This window comes from Pecten maximus, chromosome 7 (assembly GCF_902652985.1).
Source record: "Pecten maximus chromosome 7, xPecMax1.1, whole genome shotgun sequence".
Taxonomy (NCBI): Eukaryota; Metazoa; Mollusca; class Bivalvia; order Pectinida; family Pectinidae; genus Pecten; species Pecten maximus.
Genome location: NC_047021.1, coordinates 40,405,643 through 40,428,591, shown reverse-complemented (window position 1 = coordinate 40,428,591; position 22,949 = coordinate 40,405,643). Strand labels below are relative to the sequence as shown.

The 22,949-nt window shown below is 35.8% G+C and overlaps 1 protein-coding gene across 1 annotated transcript in view; it reads right to left on the bottom strand.

Moving 5' to 3' along the window:
• The window catches only part of LOC117330841 (major facilitator superfamily domain-containing protein 4A-like), a 67,438-nt gene that overhangs the window by 14,644 nt on the left and 29,845 nt on the right, over positions 1-22,949 (bottom strand). The window contains exons 2-6 of the mRNA XM_033889365.1: positions 12,645-12,843; positions 10,004-10,231; positions 2,509-2,632; positions 2,012-2,130; positions 110-202 (exon numbers count right to left, since the gene is read on the bottom strand). Coding sequence (XP_033745256.1) covers positions 110-202; positions 2,012-2,130; positions 2,509-2,632; positions 10,004-10,231; positions 12,645-12,843 — 763 coding nt within the window. The remainder of the gene's footprint in view (positions 1-109; positions 203-2,011; positions 2,131-2,508; positions 2,633-10,003; positions 10,232-12,644; positions 12,844-22,949) is intronic.

Genomic DNA, 22,949 nt, shown 5'->3' with positions numbered 1-22,949 from the left:
TCATTTCTTATAAAGATTTATTGAATCTTAACACATGTATCCGTATATATTAAGATAATATGACAAAGAAAATAAGAAAAGCTTCACCATTATCACAAATAAAACTTACCCAAAAACAGGCGTTTAAAACGGCCCCTTCTCCCTTTTTAAGACCACTCACATTCTTTTCCGAATAGGAATAAATATAGTCTGCATATGATGACTGAAAAAAAAATCATTCCTTGTTAAATAAATATCGCATACACTAAACACTTGTTGTAGTTATTTCGTTATTTTGAACTAGTATACAATATGGTGGGTATATATAGTCTTCAGTAATTAAGCACTTACTTCACAATTGCGTCTAATCTATGGCAAATATACCATAATATGAGCCATATAAGTGAAATATGGGATACCTTTAAGAACACTATTAAATATTCTGTTGATCTCATTTTTTACCTCCTAATATCGTAAAAATACAGTGTCAAACCTAACAATACTGATATGACCCATTCACTTTTGCATCGATCTTTCTGATTGGTCAATTGTCTAGTCATTGGAGTTTGAATGAAAAAAATATTAAAGTGAAAATAGCTTTTGTTATTTTCACTGCAAGCAAATAAAGCATTCTTTTCTTATTTGATTCCGCTTTTTATTTCACTGGTAAAAATATTATAAAATATAATTATATTATAAGAAGAAACAATTCTGAAACTTAACCACTTATTCCTTGTGGTTTAACCCTGCAGGTAGGGGTTATAACTGTACCTGCTGCCTTCGTTGCATGATCGTAAGAGGCGATTAAATTTGGTTTTTGGGAGCGTTGGCCTCTGTAAGGCAGGCGTTTGGTTCTGTCCCCTAGTCGAGACATACTAGATCTAGAGTCTATCAAAATGGTAGTTGCTACTCATGCTTAGCGCTCAATATTTTTGGGAGTGGTTCGGCCGTTGTTAATATAATGTGACCGGATGGGTTGTCCTACGTTGGGACTTCGGCAGTACTGTAAAGTGCACAGGGGGAACAACGGAGCGGTCACCCATCCAAGAGCTAACCACGCTCGACGTTGCTTAATCTTCGGTACACAGACACGACACTCAACCGCACAGCCAAAAAAGCTAGCTATTGGACTATGCAGCTGAAATGCCCATATCCATGAACCATCACAATGCACTTCAGTGAGGTAGAACTATAAAGTCGGCATCAGTTCCACTCTATTACAAGGAGACAAACATCAACATACCGCAGTCTCCCAAAACACACGCATTCACCACATGCATGCATTTCGCATACGGGGAGACTTCCTTAAATGACCTTAGCTGTTGGTAGGACGTTAAACAATACAAACCTAACCAACTCTTGTAATTTCTCACATACTTCAAACATGGTGATCACGTTGTGCCGGTAGTGGCTAGGGCAGAGACAGTCAACATTGACTTGCACTGATGTAACGTCAATATTAGATACATGAGAGGGTAAACAGGGTAAGAGAAAATCACTAATCCCCTTGGGAGCCAGTAAGGGGGATTTCAACCCGAGAAGGGAGATTTTAAGTTGACAAACACGAGGCTTTTTGAGGGTGTCAACTTAAAATCTTCCTCATCCGGCTGAGACCGAACAAAAGGGTAAAGGAGTCTATAAGCTACATTCAATATTCATTTCAGGTAATTAGTTGGAGAATTTTTTAATGTTTAAATCGTCCCTATACAGAATTTTTTCCCAATAACTAATAACAGAAAAGCCCAGCAGCTCCATTAATCTGTTTGGCCGAAACGTGGTCACGTGATAGTTAATATTTTAACAGGTAAGTTGCTTTAATGAGTCACTCCAATTGTCACAATGTTGATAATCCATTTTCGGACTCTGTCTGATGAAATGGTAAACAAAATCATATTTTCGTTTCTTCTATAACAGTTAACCACTAATTGCAGTAATACACGTGGCTATATGGACATGGTAAATATAGCAAGTCTCGGTTTCTCTTTAAGGTTAGTAAAACCACATGTTCACCTCAAACAAAGTCGATATTTACCTGCAAACCGTCGAATATAAATAACAAAATGGAGGTGATTGACGTCACAAGCAACATCTCTCGAGTACCACAGTAGAAGCATCTCTCGATCACTCCCTCCCCGGAAATGTCGTTGAGGTCTGAAAGGTACACATTTATGAAGACCATCTGATATGTATGTCCTCTACTCAGAATACAAATATATCAAACAAGACTACATGATATCAGCCTGGAAAGAGCAATTACCTCTTTTGTTTGCATGTAATGATGGCATAATTATGTATTTTGTATCCTATCGGTCGGACTGTCGATGTCTTTGAAACAATCACATACCACCACGACTGCGTTAAAATTATCAATGTATTCACAGATCTATATTAGCAATACTGAAAACATAAGAAATACAATATATGCTTAAGCGATATTATAAATCCTTATTTAGTTTGGGAGTGTTTCTTTTAGACAAATCACAAAACTGTTTCGTCCAAGATATATTTGTACTTGCGACTTTTACCTACCTTTGTCTGACGAGACTGAATGCAGTGATCTAGCACTGTTTGACTGAGAGAGGGCAGCACCGGTCCCAATAAATCTCTGTTTCTCCAGTACAACCACCAGCACCACGATTATCGTAATAACTAGCTGTTAATATCAACGATAGAAAATGTGATATGTAATAATCCTAACAATAATGTAATAATCCTTATAATAATGTAATAATCCTTATAATAATGTAATGATCCTTACAATAATGTGATACTCCTAACAATGATGTAATAATCCTTACAATGATGTAATAATCCTTACAATGATGTAATAATCCTTACAATGATGTAATAATCCTTACAATGATGTAATAATCCGTACAATAATGTAATAATCCTTCCAATAATGTAATAATCCTTACAATAATGTAATAATCCTTACAATGATGTAATAATCCTTACAATAATGTAATAATCCTTACAAAAATGTAATAATCCTTATAATAATGTAATAATCCTTACAATAATGTAATAATTCTTATAATAATGTAGTTATCCTTACAATAATGTAATAATCCTTACAATAATGTAATAATCCTAACAATAATGTAATAATCCTTACAATAATGTAATAATCCTAACAACAATGTAATAATCCTTACAATAATGTAATAATCCTTACAATAATGTAATAATCCTTACAAAAATGTAATAATCCTTACAATAATGTAATAATCCTTACAATAATGTAATAATCCTAACAACAATGTAATAATCCTTACAATAATGTAATAATCCTTACAACAAGGGCCCAATGGGCCCAAATCGCTCACCTGCAATGCAGTGATCTTTTCATATATGGATCCTGCAGTTATTTGAAAGCATGCTACAGGACCAATATAATGTCTCTCTGCACTTTGGCTTTTCACTAAAAGTCATTTAAAGATTTAAGCATACTTGATCGACGTGACCTTGAATGAAGGTCAAGGTCATTCATTTGAACAAACTAGGTAGCCCTTCACCCCAGCATGCTACAGGCCAAATATTAGGTCTCTGGGACTGTTGGTTATCGAGAAGAAGTTGTTTAAAGATTTTAGCCTTTTTGACCCCTGTGACCTTGAATGAAGGTCAAGGTCATTCATTTGAACAAACTTGGTAGCCCTTTACCCCAGCATGCTACAGGCCAAATATTAGGTCTCTGGGACTGTTGGTTATCGAGAAGAAGTCGTTTAAAGATTTTAGCCTTTTTGGCCCCTGTGACCTTGAATGAAGGTCAAGGCCATTCATTTGAACAAACTAGGTAGCCCTTCATCCCAGCATGCTACAGACCCAATATCAACTCCCTGGGACTGTTGGTTATTGAGAAGAAGTCGTTTGAAGATTTTAGCCTTTTTGACCCCTGTGACCTTGAATGAAGGTCAAGGTCATTCATTTGAACAAACTTGGTAGCCCTTCTCCCCAGCATGCTACAGGCCAAATATTAGGTCTCTGGGACTCTTGGTTATTGAGAAGAAGTCGTTTAAAGATTTTAGCCTTTTTGGCTCCTGTGACCTTGAATGAAAGTCAAGGTCATTCATTTGAACAAACTTGGTAGCCCTTTACCCCAGCATGCTACAGACCCAATATCAACTCTCTGGGACTCTTGGTTATTGAGAAGAAGTCGTTTAAAGATTTTAGCCTTTTTGACTCCTGTGACCTTGAATGAAAGTCAAGGTCATTCATTTGAACAAACTTGGTAGCCCTTCACCCCAGCATGCTACAGGCCAAATATTTGGTCTCTGGGACTCTTGGTTATTGAGAAGAAGTCGTTTAAAGATTTTAGCCTTTTTGACTCCTGTGACCTTGAATGAAAGTCAAGGTCATTCATTTGAACAAACTTGGTAGCCCTTTACCCCAGCATGCTACAGGCCAAATATTAGGTCTCTGGGACTGTTGGTTATCGAGAAGAAGTCGTTTAAAGATTTTAGCCTTTTTGGCCCCTGTGACCTTGAATGAAGGTCAAGGCCATTCATTTGAACAAACTAGGTAGCCCTTCATCCCAGCATGCTACAGACCCAATATCAACTCCCTGGGACTGTTGGTTATTGAGAAGAAGTCGTTTGAAGATTTTAGCCTTTTTGACTCCTGTGACCTTGAATGAAGGTCAAGGTCATTCATTTGAACAAACTTGGTAGCCCTTCTACCCCAGCATGCTACAGGCCAAATATTAGGTCTCTGGGACTCTTGGTTATTGAGAAGAAGTCGTTTAAAGATTTTAGCCTTTTTGGCTCCTGTGACCTTGAATGAAAGTCAAGGTCCATTCATTTGAACAAACTGGTAGCCCTTCACCCAGCATGCTACAGACCCCAATATCAACTCCCTAGGACTCTTGGTTATTGAGAAGAAGTCGTTTAAGATTTTAGCCTTTTGACCCCTGTGACCCTGAATGAAAGTCAAGGTCATTCATTTGAACAAACTTGGTAGCCCTTCTCCCCAGCATGCTACAGGCCCAATATTAGGTCTCCTGGGACTCTTGGTTATTGAGAAGAAGTCGTTTAAAGATTTTAGCCTTTTTGGCTCCTGTGACCTTGAATGAAAGTCAAGGTCATTCATTTGAACAAACTTGGGAGCCCTTACCCCAGCATGCTACAGAGCCCAATATCAGCTCTCTGGGACTCTTGGTTATTGAGAAGAAGTCGTTTAAAGATTTTAGCCTTTTTGACTCCTGTGACCTTGAATGAAAGTCAAGGTCATTCATTTGAACAAACTTGGTAGCCCTTCACCCCAGCATGCTACAGGCCAAATATTAGGTCTCTGGGACTCTTGGTTATTGAGAAGAAGTCGTTTAAAGATTTTAGCCTTTTTGACTCCTGTGACCTTGAATGAAAGTCAAGGTCATTCATTTGAACAAACTTGGTAGCCCTTTACCCCAGCATGCTACAGGCCAAATATTAGGTCTCTGGGACTGTTGGTTATCGAGAAGAAGTCGTTTAAAGATTTTAGCCTTTTTGGCCCCTGTGACCTTGAATGAAGGTCAAGGCCATTCATTTGAACAAACTAGGTAGCCCTTCATCCCAGCATGCTACAGACCCAATATCAACTCCCTGGGACTGTTGGTTATTGAGAAGAAGTCGTTTGAAGATTTTAGCCTTTTTGACCCCTGTGACCTTGAATGAAGGTCAAGGTCATTCATTTGAACAAACTTGGTAGCCCTTCTCCCCAGCATGCTACAGGCCAAATATTAGGTCTCTGGGACTCTTGGTTATTGAGAAGAAGTCGTTTAAAGATTTTAGCCTTTTTGGCTCCTGTGACCTTGAATGAAAGTCAAGGTCATTCATTTGAACAAACTTGGTAGCCCTTCACCCCAGCATGCTACAGACCCAATATCAACTCCCTAGGACTCTTGGTTATTGAGAAGAAGTTGTTTAAAGATTTTAGCCTTTTTGACCCCTGTGACCTTGAATGAAGGTCAAGGTCATTCATTTGAACAAACTTGGTAGCCCTTTACCCCAGCATGCTACAGACCCAATATCAACTCCCTGAGACTCTTGGTTATTGAGAAGAAGTCGTTTAAATGATTTTAGCCTTTTTGACTCCTGTGACCTTGAATGAAAGTCAAGGTCATTCATTTGAACAAACTTGGGAGCCCTTCACCCCAGCATGCTACAGGCCAAATATTAGGTCTCTGGGACTCTTGGTTATTGAGAAGAAGTCGTTTAAAGATTTTAGCCTTTTTGACTCCTGTGACCTTGAATGAAAGTCAAGGTCATTCATTTGAACAAACTTGGGAGCCCTTCACCCCAGCATGCTACAGGCCAAATATTAGGCCTCTGGGACTCTTGGTTATTGAGAAGAAGTCGTTTAAAGATTTTAGCCTTTTTGACTCCTGTGACCTTGAATGAAGGTCAAGGTCATTCATTTGAACAAACTTGGTAGCCCTTCACCCCAGCATGCTACAGACCCAATATCAACTCCCTGGGACTCTTGGTTATTGAGAAGAAGTCGTTTAAAGATTTTAGCCTTTTTGACCCCTGTGACCTTGAATGAAAGTCAAGGTCATTCATTTGAACAAACTTGGTAGCCCTTCACCCGAGCATGCTACAGACCCAATATCAAGTCCCTGGGACTCTTGGTTATTGAGAAGAAGTCGTTTAAAGATTTTAGCCTTTTTGACTCCTGTGACCTTGAATGAAGGTCAAGGTCATTCATTTGAACAAACTTGGTAGCCCTTCACCCCAGCATGCTACAGACCCAATATCAAGTCCCTGGGTCTTTTGGCTATTTAGAAGAAGTCGTCTAATTTTTTTTTAGCCTTTTTGACTCCTGTGACCTTGAATGAAAGTCAAGGTCATTCATTTGAACAAACTTGGTAGCCCTTTACCCCAGCATGCTACAGACCCAATATCAACTCCCTGGGACTGTTGGTTGTTGAGAAGAAGTCGTTTGAAGATTTTAGCCTTTTTGACTCCTGTGACCTTGAATGAAGGTCAAGGTCATTCATTTGAACAAACTTGGTAGCCCTTCACCCCAGCATGCTACAGGCCCAATATTAGGTCTCTAGGCCTTTTGGTTATTGAGAAGAAGTTGCTTGAATGGAAAGTTGAAGCCGGACGGCCGGACGGACGACGGACGGACGGACGACGGACGCCGCGCCACGGCATAACCTCACTTGCCCTTCGGGCAGGTGAGCTAATAATGTGATAATCCTTAGAATAATGTAATAATCCTTACAATAATGTAATAATCCTTACAATAATGTAATAATCCTTACAATAATGTAATAATCCTTACAATAATGTAATAATCCTAACAATAATGTAATAATCCTTACAATAATGTAATAATCCTTACAAGGTAATAATCCTTACAATAATGTAATAATCCTTACAATAATGTAATAATCCTTACAATAATGTAATAATCCTTACAATAATGTAATAATCCTTAATAATGTAATAATCCTTACAATAATGTAATAATCCTTACAATAATGTAATAATCCTAACAATAATGTAATAATCCTTACAATAATGTAATAATCCTTACAACAATGTAATAATCCTTACAATAATGTAATAATCCTTACAAAAATGTAATAATTCTTATAATAATGTAATAATCCTTACAACAATGTAATAATCCTTACAATAATGTAATAATCCTTACAAAAATGTAATAATTCTTATAATAATGTAATAATCCTTACAACAATGTAATAATCCTTACAATAATGTAATAATCCTTACAAAAATGTAATAATTCTTATAATAATGTAATAATCCTTACAATAATGTAATAATTCTTATAATAATGTAATAATCCTTACAATAATGTAATAATTCTTATAATAATGTAATAATCCTTACAATAATGTAATAATCCTAACAATAATGTAATAATCCTTATAATAATGTAATAATCATTATAATAATGTAATAATCCTTACAATAATGTAATAATCCTAACAATAATGTAATAATCCTTACAATAGTGTAATAATCCTTACAATAATGTAATAATCCTAACAATAATGTAATAATCCTTACAATAATGTAATAATTCTTATAATAATGTAATAATCCTTACAATAATGTAATAATTCTTATAATAATGTAATAATCATTATAATAATGTAATAATCCTTACAATAATGTAATAATCCTAACAATAATGTAATAATCCTTACAATAATGTAATAATCCTTACAATAATGTAATAATCCTTACAATAATGTTATAATCCTTACAATAATGTAATAATCCTTACAATAATGTAATAATCCTTACAATAATGTAATACTCCTTACAATAATGTAATAATCCTAACAATAATGTAATAATCCTTATAATAATGTAATAATCATTATAATAATGTAATAATCCTTACAATAATGTAATAATCCTAACAATAATGTAATAATCCTTACAATAATGTAATAATCCTTACAATAATGTAATAATCCTTACAATAATGTTATAATCCTTACAATAATGTAATAATCCTTACAATAATGTAATAATCCTTACAATAATGTAATAATCCTTACAATAATGTAATAATCCTTACAAAAATGTAATAATCCTTACAATAATGTAATAATCCTTACAATAATGTAATAATCCTTACAATAATGTAATAATCATTATAATAATGTAATAATCCTTACAATAATGTAATAATCCTTACAATAATGTAATAATCCTTACAACAATGTAATAATTCTTATAATAATGTAATAATCCTTACAATAATGTAATAATTCTTATAATAATGTAGTTATCCTTACAATAATGTAATAATCCTTACAACAATGTAATAATTCTTATAATAATGTAATAATCCTTACAATAATGTAATAATTCTTATAATAATGTAATAATCCTTACAATAATGTAATAATCCTTACAATAATGTAATAATCCTTACAATAATGTAATAATCCTTACAATAATGTAATAATCCTTACAATAATGTTATAATCCTAACAATAATGTAATAATCCTAACAATAATGTAATAATCCTAACAATAATGTAATAATCCTAACAATAATATAACAACCAAAACAATAATATTATTATCCTTACAATAATGTAATAATCCTTACAACAATGTAATAATTCTTATAATAATGTAATAATCCTTACAATAATGTAATAATCCTTACAATAATGTAATAATCCTTACAATAATGTTATACTCCTAACAATAATGTAATAATCCTTACAATAATGTAATAATCCTTACAATAATGTTATACTCCTAACAATAATGTAGTAATCCTTACAATAATGTAATAATCCTAACAATAATGTAATAATCCTTACAATAATGTAATAATCCTTACAATAATGTAATAATCCTTACAATAATGTAATAATCCTTACAATAATGTAGTAATCCTTACAATGATGTAATAATCCTAACAATAATGTAATAATCCTTACAAGGTAATAATCCTAACAATAATGTAATAATCCTTACAATAATGTAATAATCCGTACAATAATGTAATAATCCTTACAATAATGTAATAATCCTTACAAGGTAATAATCCTAACAATAATGTAATAATCCGTACAATAATGTAATAATCCTTACAATAATATAATAATCCTTACAATAATGTAATAATCCTTCCAATAATGTAATAATCCTTACAATAATGTAATAATCCTAACAATAATGTAATAATACTTACAACAATGTAATAATCCTTACAATAATGTATTAATCCTTACAATAATTAATAATCCTTACAATAATGTAATAATCCTTACAATAATGTAATAATCCGTACAATAATGTAATAATCCTTACAATAATGTAATAATCCTTATAATAATGTAATAATCCTAACAATAATGTAATAATCCTTACAATAATGTAATAATCCTAACAGTAGTGTGATAATCCTTACAATAATGTAATAATCCTAACAGTAGTGTGATAATCCTTATAATAATGTAATAATCCTTACAATAATGTAATAATCCTTACAATAATGTAATAATCCTTACAATAATGTAATAATCCTTACAATTTCTTACCTGAATTGAACCTAAAATCAGGAAAGCAGTTTTGGAATTACTCAAATTGATGGCACGAGACAAACGCGGGGGATTTGGCGGAACTGACGTCATATTTTCAACTGCTCCCGTGACCGGAGGTTTCAGCGTCACGCCGTCAATGTATTTCGAACAGTCCACGTTCAATATGAAAGGCGCTGCAATCATAGGACTCACAAAAGCACCCAGGCCATAAAAGAAATGCATCGCCTGAAAATAAACAAAAACAAACAAGATTGTTGTTTTCTTTTCTTCTTTAAAGGTCAGCGTTTTCTTGTAAACATTTTAATATGTCATTTATGTGAAGGAAATCAATTGCTTGCAATATTCAAATTGATTTTGTTGTGTATTAGCTAAACTAAATATAAATTTGAATAACATATTGATAGAAATAAAGCGATAGTAAACTTATCTTCCTAATAACTAGATGTTGAAACCATCAACAGCATGATTGCTTCGACATAAGTAAAGTCATAATATTGAACATATATTGTAGTCTCCTTTTAGCAGGCCGAGACCATAAGATACTCACGTGATCATGCAATGATATCTAAATCTAAATCAACCGAGGCCACCCACTCCGGTTTACACCTCTGGTACCAACCAAGGTCACCCCACTCCGGCATAACACCTTTGGTACAACACAGGTCGTTCCCTTCCGGTATAACACCTCTAGAACCAACGCAGGCCACCCTCACTCCGGTTTACACCTCTAGAACCAACCCAGGTCACCCCCACTCCGGTTGTATACCTCTAGAACCAGCCCAGGCCATCCCATTCCGGTATTACACCTCTAGCACCAACCCAGGTCACGCCGCTCCAATACTACACCTCTAGAACCAGCCCAGGTCACCCGACTCCGGTTAACAACTTTTGTACCAACCCAGATCACCCCCTTTCCGGTATTACACCCTTGGCACCAATCCAGGTCGACCCCGCTCCAGCTTTACAATCCTGAAACCAGCCCAGACCATCCCCACTCCGTTTTACCCCTTTGGTACCAACTCAGGCCACCCGCACTCTAGAAGTACACCTCTTGCACCAACAAAGGCCACCCCTCTACGGTAATACACTTCTGGAACCAACAGAGGACGTCCCCACTCCGGTATAACACTTTTGGTACCAACCAAAGTCACCCCCACACCGGTATATTTACATTTGCTCCGCATTTCCCCATTGACACAATGCTAAGGGGCAGTTACCACCATACGCCTATAACGGGTTCCCGTGCCATTTGCCCACCATACAGCTTGCTACCATATCGACTATAACAACATTAAAACCACTGTTCATTGCTTAAATAACACCTCTGGTACCAATCAAAGTCATGGCTGGCTTCCCTTAGAGCAAAGACGTAAACACCACAAAATAATTCATTTCCATAAAATGGTTCACGGTCTCCTTCCTCAGTATCTACAAGAAATTCTTCCTCGACGTAATAATAGCATCCATGATCACAATACTCGTGTTGGAAATAACTTTCGCCCTCCTCCTTGTCGCACAAGTCTTTACATGAAATCCTTCCTGCCATCTGTAATCCCTTGCCAGATGCAATCAAAAGTGATCCGTCCATAACTAAATTGAAAAGTCATTTGAATAAACCACGCCACAAAGTTCCACATTACTTCCTTAGCGGTAATAGACTGGGTCAGATTCACCATGCAAGATTAAGGATGGAGTGCAGTCCACTAAAATTTTATCTATTTCATAAAAATCTTATAGATAGTCCTCTATGCATGTGTAATCATGAAGATGAGACCAACGAACATTTCTTATTACGTTGTCCACTTTTCGCGCAGTTTCGCTTACGTTGTTTTAGTGCTCTAAACTATCCCTTAACAACTGAAATACTACTCTTCGGCGATAACGAACTCACGTATGATGAAAATCTTTTGATTTTTTCCAGTGTTCAAGAATTTATAATTATTTATAAAAGATTTGAATGATTGTTTTTATTTTTTTTATTCTTTATTGTTTGCACAGCTGTTACAGCAGGTTGTATATCTCATGTCATGGCATAAAATTCCTCTCTGATCTTTTTCTTCTGGTCTTTTCATCTCTCCTCTTTCCGAATTTCCCCATTTTTCATTTATTCAAGTATTACATTGCTCATTATTCTCCCACTTGCTGCCGTTTACTCAATGTGTCATAAAAGGAAACGGATTAATATAAGTCTTATACTTGTTTCCGAATCCTATTCACATTATGATTGTATGATTGTGTATTGTATATGTATGAATTGAATGAATAAAATAAAGTTTATATTAATCAATGTCACCCCCACCCCGGTATAACACCTCTGGTACCAATCAATGTCACCCCCATCCCGGTATAACACCTCTGGTACCAACCAAAGTCACCCACATCCCGGTATAACACCTCTGGTACCAATCAATGTCACCCCCATCCCGGTATAACACCTCTGGTACCAACCAAAGTCACCCCCGCCCCGGTATAACACCTCTGGTACCAATCCAGGCCAATCCCTTTCACTTGACCTATTACATCTCTGGAACCAACCAAATCCACCCTCACTCAGATAGGAATCCCTGGAACACCCGAACTTATTCAATACACCTCTGGACCCGCCTCTATTTATGACTAATTGTATATTAAGTTTTACCTGTAAGAAAGGCGCCACATTTGTCTCGAATCGCCTGATCATTCTCAAATTGGCAACACAGTCAATACAGCCCATACACCATCCCATTAACATGAGGTCAATCAGCAGACCAGCGAACTCCGAACAGGCCGGGATAATGAACATTGTAATCGGGAGACCGACCATTCCAACCAACATGAGCACGTGAACTGGCACAGCCCTGAAAACAAAACAAGTAATGTCATCAGTATTACGCTAAGTAAGTAAAATAAGTAATGAAACAAATGACGATTTAATTTTGTACTCCTGAATTAACATGGGTAAGTTTGACGTAGTAGGTCGACTGGCAGAACAAAAATAGGAAGCCGGTGCCAAAACACACCTACGAGGGCTGATTGATATGTTGTGAGCCTCATATTTAAGGATTTGAATTTTGCCGGACATATTTTATTATTTTTCAACATAATCCCTTTCAGTATCTATACACTTTTGCCATCGGTCATCGGCCATCGGGCCGCAATGCCACTTTTATAGAACTCCTTTTCTTGACTGTTCAGAAAAGTCTTCCACTGTATGTTAGGGTTAGGGTTATGGTGCCTGAAATAGCTGTTTTCAGTTTTGGAAATAGATGAAAGTCTGATGGAGCGAGATCAGGTGAATAAGGGGGATGCTCAATCAATTTAAAGCCACAATCGTGAATGGCAGCCAGTGCAATGACAGACTCTTTCACCCTAACCCTAACCCTAACCAATTTTTGTCAATTTTGCAAAAGCCACTTGTCTTAGAGTGCTACCTCGTCGATATAAACTAACCAAATGAGACCTGTCCTTGGGTACACGGCCCTATATAGTTAGAGAATAGTAGGACTTAAAAAGAACATCCTTGAGTACCTCTTTCAATACGAGGCTCACAACATATCAATCATCCCTCGTATTTTATGTTTTATCCAGATTGTTGTACACCGGATTATGTATATCAATATTAGTTTCCAAAATTTTCGTCCCTAGCATCGATGACGAATTATCATTTAAATTTATAAAAAGCTTATTACAACCAGGATATTTTTATTAGTTTTGCTATTGATGTAGATAAAACCTGATATGGAGCTTGTACTGACAGTGTCCTGGTATGTAGTTATCTCCTGTTGAAAATGTACAGTAATTACGTATTTCTGTATAGTCTAGCAGCGCTAATATACAGTACCAGTAATTATGTATGTACAGTACCAGTAATTACATATGTACAGTACCAGTAATTACGTATGTACAGTACCAGTAATTACGTAGGTACAGTACCAGTAATTACGTAGGTACAGTACCAGTAATTACATATTAACAGTACCAGTAATTACGTAGGTACAGTACCAGTAATTACGTATGTAAAGTAACAGTAATTACGTATGTACAGTAACAGTAATTACGTATGTACAGTACCAGTAATTACATATGTACAGTACCAGTAATTACGTATGTACAGTACCAGTAATTACGTGTGTAAAGTTCCAGTAATTACATATGTACAGTACCAGTAATTACATATGTACAGTACCAGTAATTACGTATGTACAGTACCAGTAATAACAATTGTACAGTACCAGTAATTACGTATGTATAGTACCAGTAATTACGTATGTATAGTACCAGTAATTACGTATGTATAGTACCAGTAATTACAATTGTACAGTACCAGTAATTACGTATGTATAGTACCAGTAATTACATATGTACAGTACCAGTAATTACATATGTACAGTACCAGTAATTACGTATGTACAGTACCAGTACTTACATATGTACAGTACCAGTAATTACGTGTGTGCAGTACCAGTAATTACGTGTGTACAGTACCAGTAATTACGTGTGTACAGTACCAGTAATTACGTATGTACAGTACCAGTAATTACATATGTACAGTACCAGTAATTACGTATGTACAGTACCAGTAATTACGTGTGTAAAGTTCCAGTAATTACATATGTACAGTACCAGTAATTACATATGTACAGTACCAGTAATTACGTATGTACAGTACCAGTAATAACAATTGTACAGTACCAGTAATTACGTATGTATAGTACCAGTAATTACGTATGTATAGTACCAGTAATTACGTATTACAGTACCAGTAATTACGTATGTACAGTACCAGTAATTACATATGTACAGTACCAGTAATTAAGTATGTATAGTACCAGTAATTACAATTGTACAGTACCAGTAATTACGTATGTATAGTACCAGTAATTACATATGTACAGTACCAGTAATTACGTATGTACAGTACCAGTACTTACATATGTACAGTACCAGTAATTACGTGTGTACAGTACCAGTAATTACGTGTGTACAGTACCAGTAATTACGTGTGTACAGTACCAGTAATTACGTATGTACAGTACCAGTAATTACGTATGTACAGTACCAGTAATTACGTATGTACAGTACCAGTAATTACATATTAACAGTACCAGTAATTACATATGTATAGTACCAGTAATTACATATTAACAGTACCAGTAATTACGTATGTACAGTACCAGTAATTACATATGTACAGTACCAGTAATTACGTATGTACAGTACCAGTAATTACGTATGTACAGTACCAGTACTTACATATGTACAGTACCAGTAATAACGTGTGTACAGTACCAGTAATTACATATGTACAGTACCAGTAATAACGTGTGTACAGTACCAGTAATTACGTAGGTACAGTACCAGTAATTACGTATGTACAGTACCAGTAATTACGTATGTACAGTACCAGTACTTACATATGTACAGTACCAGTAATTACGTGTGTACAGTACCAGTAATTACGTGTGTACAGTACCAGTAATTACGTGTGTACAGTACCAGTAATTACATATTAACAGTACCAGTAATTACATATGTATAGTACCAGTAATTACATATTAACAGTACCAGTAATTACGTATGTACAGTACCAGTAATTACATATGTACAGTACCAGTAATTACGTATGTACAGTACCAGTAATTACGTATGTACAGTACCAGTACTTACATATGTACAGTACCAGTAATAACGTGTGTACAGTACCAGTAATTACATATGTACAGTACCAGTAATAACGTGTGTACAGTACCAGTAATTACGTAGGTACAGTACCAGTAATTACGTATGTACAGTACCAGTAATTACGTATGTACAGTACCAGTACTTACATATGTACAGTACCAGTAATTACGTGTGTAAGTACCAGTAATTACGTGTGTACAGTACCAGTAATTACGTGTGTACAGTACCAGTAATTACGTGTGTACAGTACCAGTAATTACGTATGTACAGTACCAGTAATTACGTATGTATAGTACCAGTAATTACGTATGTAAAGTACCAGTAATTACGTATTTACCGTAACAGTAATTACGTATGTACAGTACCAGTAATTACGTATGTACAGTACCAGTAATTACGTATGTACAGTACCAGTAATTACGTATGTACAGTACCAGTGATTACATATGTACAGCATCAGTAATTACAATTGTACAGTACCAGTAATTACAATTGTACAGTACCAGTAATTACGTATGTATAGTACCGGTAATTATATATGTACAGTACCAATAATTACGTTATACAGTACCAATAATTACGTTATACAGGAACAGTAATTACGTTATACAGTACCAGTAATTACGCATGTACAGTACCAGTAATTACGTTATACAGGAACAGTAATTACGTTATACAGTACCAGTAATTACGTATGTCCAGTACCAGTAATTACGTTATACAGGAACAGTAATTACGTTATACAGTACCAGTAATTACGTATGTACAGTACCAGTAATTACGTATGTACAGTACCAGTAATTACGTTATACAGGAACAGTAATAACGTTATACAGGAACAGTAATTACGTTATACAGTACCAGTAATTACGTTATACAGTACCAATAATTACGTTATACAGTACCAGTAATTACGTTATACAGGAACAGTAATTACGTTATACAGTACCAGTAATTACGTTATACAGGAACAGTAATTACGTTATACAGTACCAGTAATTACGTTATACAGTACCAATAATTACGTTATACAGTACCAGTAATAACGTTATACAGTACCAATAATTACGTGTGTACAGTACCAGTAATTGCGTATGTATAGTACCAGTAATTACGTATGTACCGTACCAGTAATTACGTATGTATAGTACTGGTAATTATATATGTACAGTTCCAATAATTACGTTATACAGTACCAGTAATTACGTTATACAGTACCAGTAATTACGTTATACAGTACCAGAAATTACGTTATATAGGAACAGTAATTACGTTATACAGTACCAGTAATTACGTTATACAGGAACAGTAATTACGTTATACAGTACTAGTAATTACGTGTGTACAGTACCACTAATTACAATTGTACAGTACCAGTAATTACGTTATACAGTACCAGTAATTACGTTATACAGTACCAGTAATTACGTTATACAGGAACAGTAATTACGTTATACAGTACCAGTAATTACGTTATACAGTACCAGTAATTACGTTATACAGTACCATTAATTACGTTATACAGTACCAGTAATTACGTTATACAGGAACAGTAATTACGTTATACAGTACCAGTAATTACGTTATACAGGAACAGTAATTACGTTATACAGGAACAGTAATTACGTTATACAGGAACAGTAATTACGTTATACAGTACCAGTAATTACGTTATACAGTACCAGTAATTACGTTATACAGTACCATTAATTACGTTATACAGTACCAGTAATTACGTTATACAGGAACAGTAATTACGTTATACAGTACCAGTAATTACGTTATACAGGAACAGTAATTACGTTATACAGGAACAGTAATTTCATATGTACAGTACTAATAATTACGTATTACAAGTAAACCAACCGGAAGAGTAGGCAGAAAATACACAGTTATTATGACATGTATACCCATTGTTTTAGCATGCATTGTTCCCATCCTAATGTCTATTAACTCCCATACATAAAACAACAGACATTTCATGTTCCTATCTCTAGCTGTATAACATGTAATAATACAGCTCTAGAAGCCATAATTCGCGTGCGCGCCGTGGGTCTTGATCTGGATTTACAAGACTACTGATATTAACAGCCTGTTATATAATTCTGTGATGAAATAAAAAGAAAACGGCCCAATCGCTTCAGTCTTCTTTACATAATTGTGTCACTTGTCTCGTTAAAGCAGAGATCTCGTCAATGTTCGACAATTATAAAACATGAGAATTCCTGGCACGATTATAGAACTATTTACCATTCCATTGGTGTTTACAATAATGCGGATATATTATTCAAAATAATCCTCGTTAAAGTACATATTTCCTGATGTATCATGTCCGTGTTAAAGAGAGACAGATGGGCGGACAGAGACAAATACAGAGAATCAAAGACAGCGACAGAGAGGCAGACAAATACAGAGAATCAAAGACAGAGAATCAGAGACAGCGACAGAGCAGAGAATTAGAGACAGAGACATACACAGAATCAGAGACAGCGACAGAGACATACACAGAGAATCAGAGACTGCGACAGAGAGGCAGATAGAGACAGTGAATTAGAGATAAACAGAGACAGAGACAAAGAATTAGAGATAGACAGCGAGACAAAGACAAACAGAGAATCAGAGACGGATACAGCTACAGAGAGGCAGACAGAGACAAAGAAACAGAGACAGAGAATTAGAGATAGTCAGAGACAGACAGAGAGACAGAGACAAACATAGAATCAGAGACAGAGAGTCAGAGAGACAAAGACAAACAGAGAATTAGAGACGGAGACAGCTACAGAGAGGCAGACAGAGACAAAGAAACAGACAGAGAATTAGAGATAGTCAGAGACAGCTACAGAGAGACAGAGACAGAGAGTCAGAGAGACAGACAGAGAATTAGAGATAGTCAGAGACAGACAAAGAGACAGAGACAAACATAGAATCAGAGACAGAGAGTCAGGGAGACAGACAGACAGAGAATCAGAGACAGAGAAACATGACAGAGCGGCAGACAAAGGCACAGACAGACACACAGAGACAAAGACAGTCAGAGACAGAGAGGGAGGAGAGAGAGGAGAGAGAGGTTTGTGCAGTATGATCAAGTACTTTCTTTATACAGCTCTTACATTTTTACATAATTGAATAACTTAATCTTACATTCAAAGATGACGAACCTTGAGGACATAGCTGGGGTCTAATTGGAATTGATCCTTGGTATTACGGCCGATGAGTTGATAGCGTCAGTCTGATTATATTAACTCAGACTAGGAAACGCCGTGTTTGAGACTAGAGATCTGTTGACGATTACAGACAACCTATCTAAACGTGTCATGTCATTAAAAACACCCAATAGTACCTCCAAGGAAGCAGAGTTGATTTGGAGAGCTCAGACGATATAAAAGACAGATCATAAAACAAGTTTTAATTAAATATTCTCTTTTGGAATGCCGATTATTGACTTTCAAGATGGACTAATATAATTGTCAGCGCGCTGTTTCAAAACGATGTAAAATCTTGAGGTTTAATACAAAAATAATTCAGCAATCGATTTCTCTCCTTTCGCTCTTTCGAATTGAATTTCTTCTGTAATGTGAAATTCGATTGGTTAAAATTTCATGATGTTAAGAGTTGTATAAAACAGATTACACGGCACGCGAGTGGACCAACCGCATATAACGTATTTCTGAGTCTGACAATAATTTGAAGTAAAAGTTATTTTAACCTCGAAATAATTTCTGTATAGTTAGATAAAAATAATATCACCACATTCAATACCCCATCTACATTTGCCATAGTTTATTAATGACAGCAAAATTCTATCATAGCTATCCCTTTGATCAGAGACACCACATCAGTGACAAACATTACAACACTATTCCTGGTTGTTGTTGGCTTTTGAAGACAAAATGTCTCAGGAATTTGTGCTCTAGATGACCATAACAGCAATTTCAGCAGTAGCCATTGTGTCTTGGTTTGCTGAAAACCCCTATCAACACTTTTAGGACGATGACGACTGTTTGGTTGACTGTCAATGTCCTATAAATACCTGTAGGACGATGTTTACTGTTTGGTTGTCTGTCAATGTCCTATAAATACATTTAGGACGATGTCTACTGTTTGGTTGTCTGTCAATGTCATATCAATACCTGTAGGACGATGTCTACTGTTTGGTTGTCTGTCAATGTCCTATCAATACATTTAGGACGATGTCTACTGTTTGGTTGACTGTCAATGTCCTATCACAATACCTTTAGGACGATGTCTACTGTTTGGTTGTCTGTCAATGTCCTATCAATACATTTAGGACGATGTCTACTGTTTGGTTGTCTGTCAATGTCCTATAAATACCTTTAGGACGATGTCTACTGTTTGGTTGTCAATGTCCTATCAATACCTTTAGGACGATGTCGACTGTTTGGTTGTCTGTCAATGTCCTATCAATACCTTTAGGACGATGTCTACTGTTTGGTTGACTGTCAATGTACTATCACAATACCTTTAGGACGATGTCTACTGTTTGGTTGACTGTCAATGTCCTATCACAATACCTTTAGGACGATGTCTACTGTTTGGTTGACTGTCAATGTCCTATCAATACATTTAGGACGATGTCTACTGTTTGGTTGTCAATGTCCTATCACAATACCTGTAGGACGATGTCGACTGTTTGGTTGTCTGTCAATGTCCTATCACAATACCTGTAGGACGATGTCGACTGTTTGGTTGTCTGTCAATGTCCTATCACAATACCTGTAGGGCGATGTCAACTGTTTGGTTGTCTGTCAATGTCCTATCACAATACCTTTAGGACGATGTCTACTGTTTGGTTGACTGTCAATGTCCTATCACAATACCTGTGGGACGATGTCTACTGTTTGGTTGTCTGTCAATGTCCTATCATTACCTTTAGGACGATGTCTACTGTTTGGTTGTCTGTCAATGTCCTATCACAATACCTTTAGGACGATGTCTACTGTTTGGTTGACTGTCAATGTCCTATCACAATACCTTTAGGACGATGTTTGGTTGTCAATGTCCTATCACAATACCTTTAGGACGATGTCTACTGTTTGGTTGTCTGTCAATGTCCTATCATTACCTTTAGGACGATGTCTACTGTTTGGTTGTCTGTCAATGTCCTATCACAATACCTGTAGGACGATGTCTACTGTTTGGTTGTCAATGTCCTATAAATACATTTAGGACGATGTCTACTGTTTGGTTGACTGTCAATGTCCTATAAATACATTTAGGACGATGTCTACTGTTTGGTTGACTGTCAATGTCCTATCAATACATTTAGGACGATGTCTACTGTTTGGTTGACTGTCAATGTCCTATAAATACCTTTAGGACGATGTCTACTGTTTGGTTGACTGTCAATGTCCTATCACAATACCTGTAGGACGATGTCTACTGTTTGGTTGACTGTCAATGTCCTATAAATACATTTAGGACGATGTCTACTGTTTGGTTGACTGACAATGTCCTATCACAATACATTTAGGACGATGTCTACTGTTTGGTTGTCTGTCAATGTCCTATAAATACATTTAGGACGATGTCTACTGTTTGGTTGACTGTCAATGTCCTATCACAATACATTTAGGACGATGTCGACTGTTTGGTTGTCTGTCAATGTCCTAAGGCTATCAATACCTGTAGGACGATGTCGACTGTTTGGTTGACTGTCAATGTCCTATCACAATACCTTTAGGACGATGTCTACTGTTTGGTTGACTATCAATGTCCTATCAATACCTTTAGGACGATGTCTACTGTTTGGTTGTCTGTCAATGTTCTATAAATACCTTTAGGACGATGTCTACTGTTTGGTTGTCTGTCAATGTCCTATCACAATACCTTTAGGACGATGTCGACTGTTTGGTTGACTGTCAATGTCCTATCAATACATTTAGGACGATGTCGACTGTTTGGTTGTCTGTCAATGTCCTATCAATACATTTAGGACGATGTCTACTGTTTGGTTGACTGTCAATGTCCTATCAATACCTTTAGGACGATGGCTACTGTTTGGTTGACTGTCAATGTCCTATCACAATACATTTAGGACGATGTCTACTGTTTGGTTGTCTGTCAATGTCCTATCAATACATTTAGGACGATGTCGACTGTTTGGTTGACTGTCAATGTCCTATCAATACCTGTAGGACGATGTCGACTGTTTGGTTGACTGTCAATGTCCTATCGATACCTTTAGGACGATGTCTACTGTTTGGTTGTCTGTCAATGTCCTATCAACACTTTTAGGACGATGTCGACTGTTTGGTTGACTGTCAGTGTCCTATAAATACATTTAGGACGATGTCCATTTTTTGTTAGCAATTTTGTTTCTTTTTTAATCAATACATTTAAGACGGTGCTTGTTTTTGAAAGATTCCGTAGTCACGTTTGCATAAATCTCTTCCAGTCCATTACACTGAGCCCGGAATGGGCCAATAACATGCTATACCCTTTCAGCAAATCGTTTTTGATTAAGTTATTGCAGTAGTTCAAAACATTTTACCTTCGATATAAATATCATATTTGCGTTTAACAGTTGATACAACTCTGTCTGAAGTTTCATTTGTATACGCATGATAAACATATTTCTTTACTCTTTATTTGATGTTCTAAATACGTGCCATTTGGAGAATCAATAAAGATATGTGCTCTCGGCACCAATTTAAAAGAGATATGCTGTATACCGTAAGGAGTGCTCCCAACGCTAATTTATATACTGTAAATCACTTTTAAAAGAATTTCACTAAATTTTACCGATTTTATAAATCGCGTGGGATATAAGATATTTTGCAGAGTCCATCTTTCTAAAAGCTCATCGTTCGCAAATTGGAAACCGTTTCTAGATCGGCGTTCGCGAAATCATGTATTTGCAAATATGTCTGAAGAGGTAAGTTCGCGAAATTAATTATCCGCCAAATCTAAGTGATTTACAGTAATAATACTTTGCATACCTTAACGAAAGTTCTTCGCGTTTTGTTATGCATCAGTGAAATCGAAATTGATCAAATTAACATCAAATTAACATCGAATGATTAACATCAAATTATCATGAAATTAACATCAAATCATTAATTCATCTATCATCACAAGCGTCTGTTAAGTATTTATAGAGAAAAAATATCAGCCCCTACTCCTGCTATATCAACAAGTTGTAACAGTTGAAGATCGGTAGATGCTGCGACTGTGGAACGGAAGTAGGCTATCTATCAACGGACTGGTTGATTGATCGACAGTTATTGTAAGTATTGTTTACAGAGCTGTCGACCAATCAGAT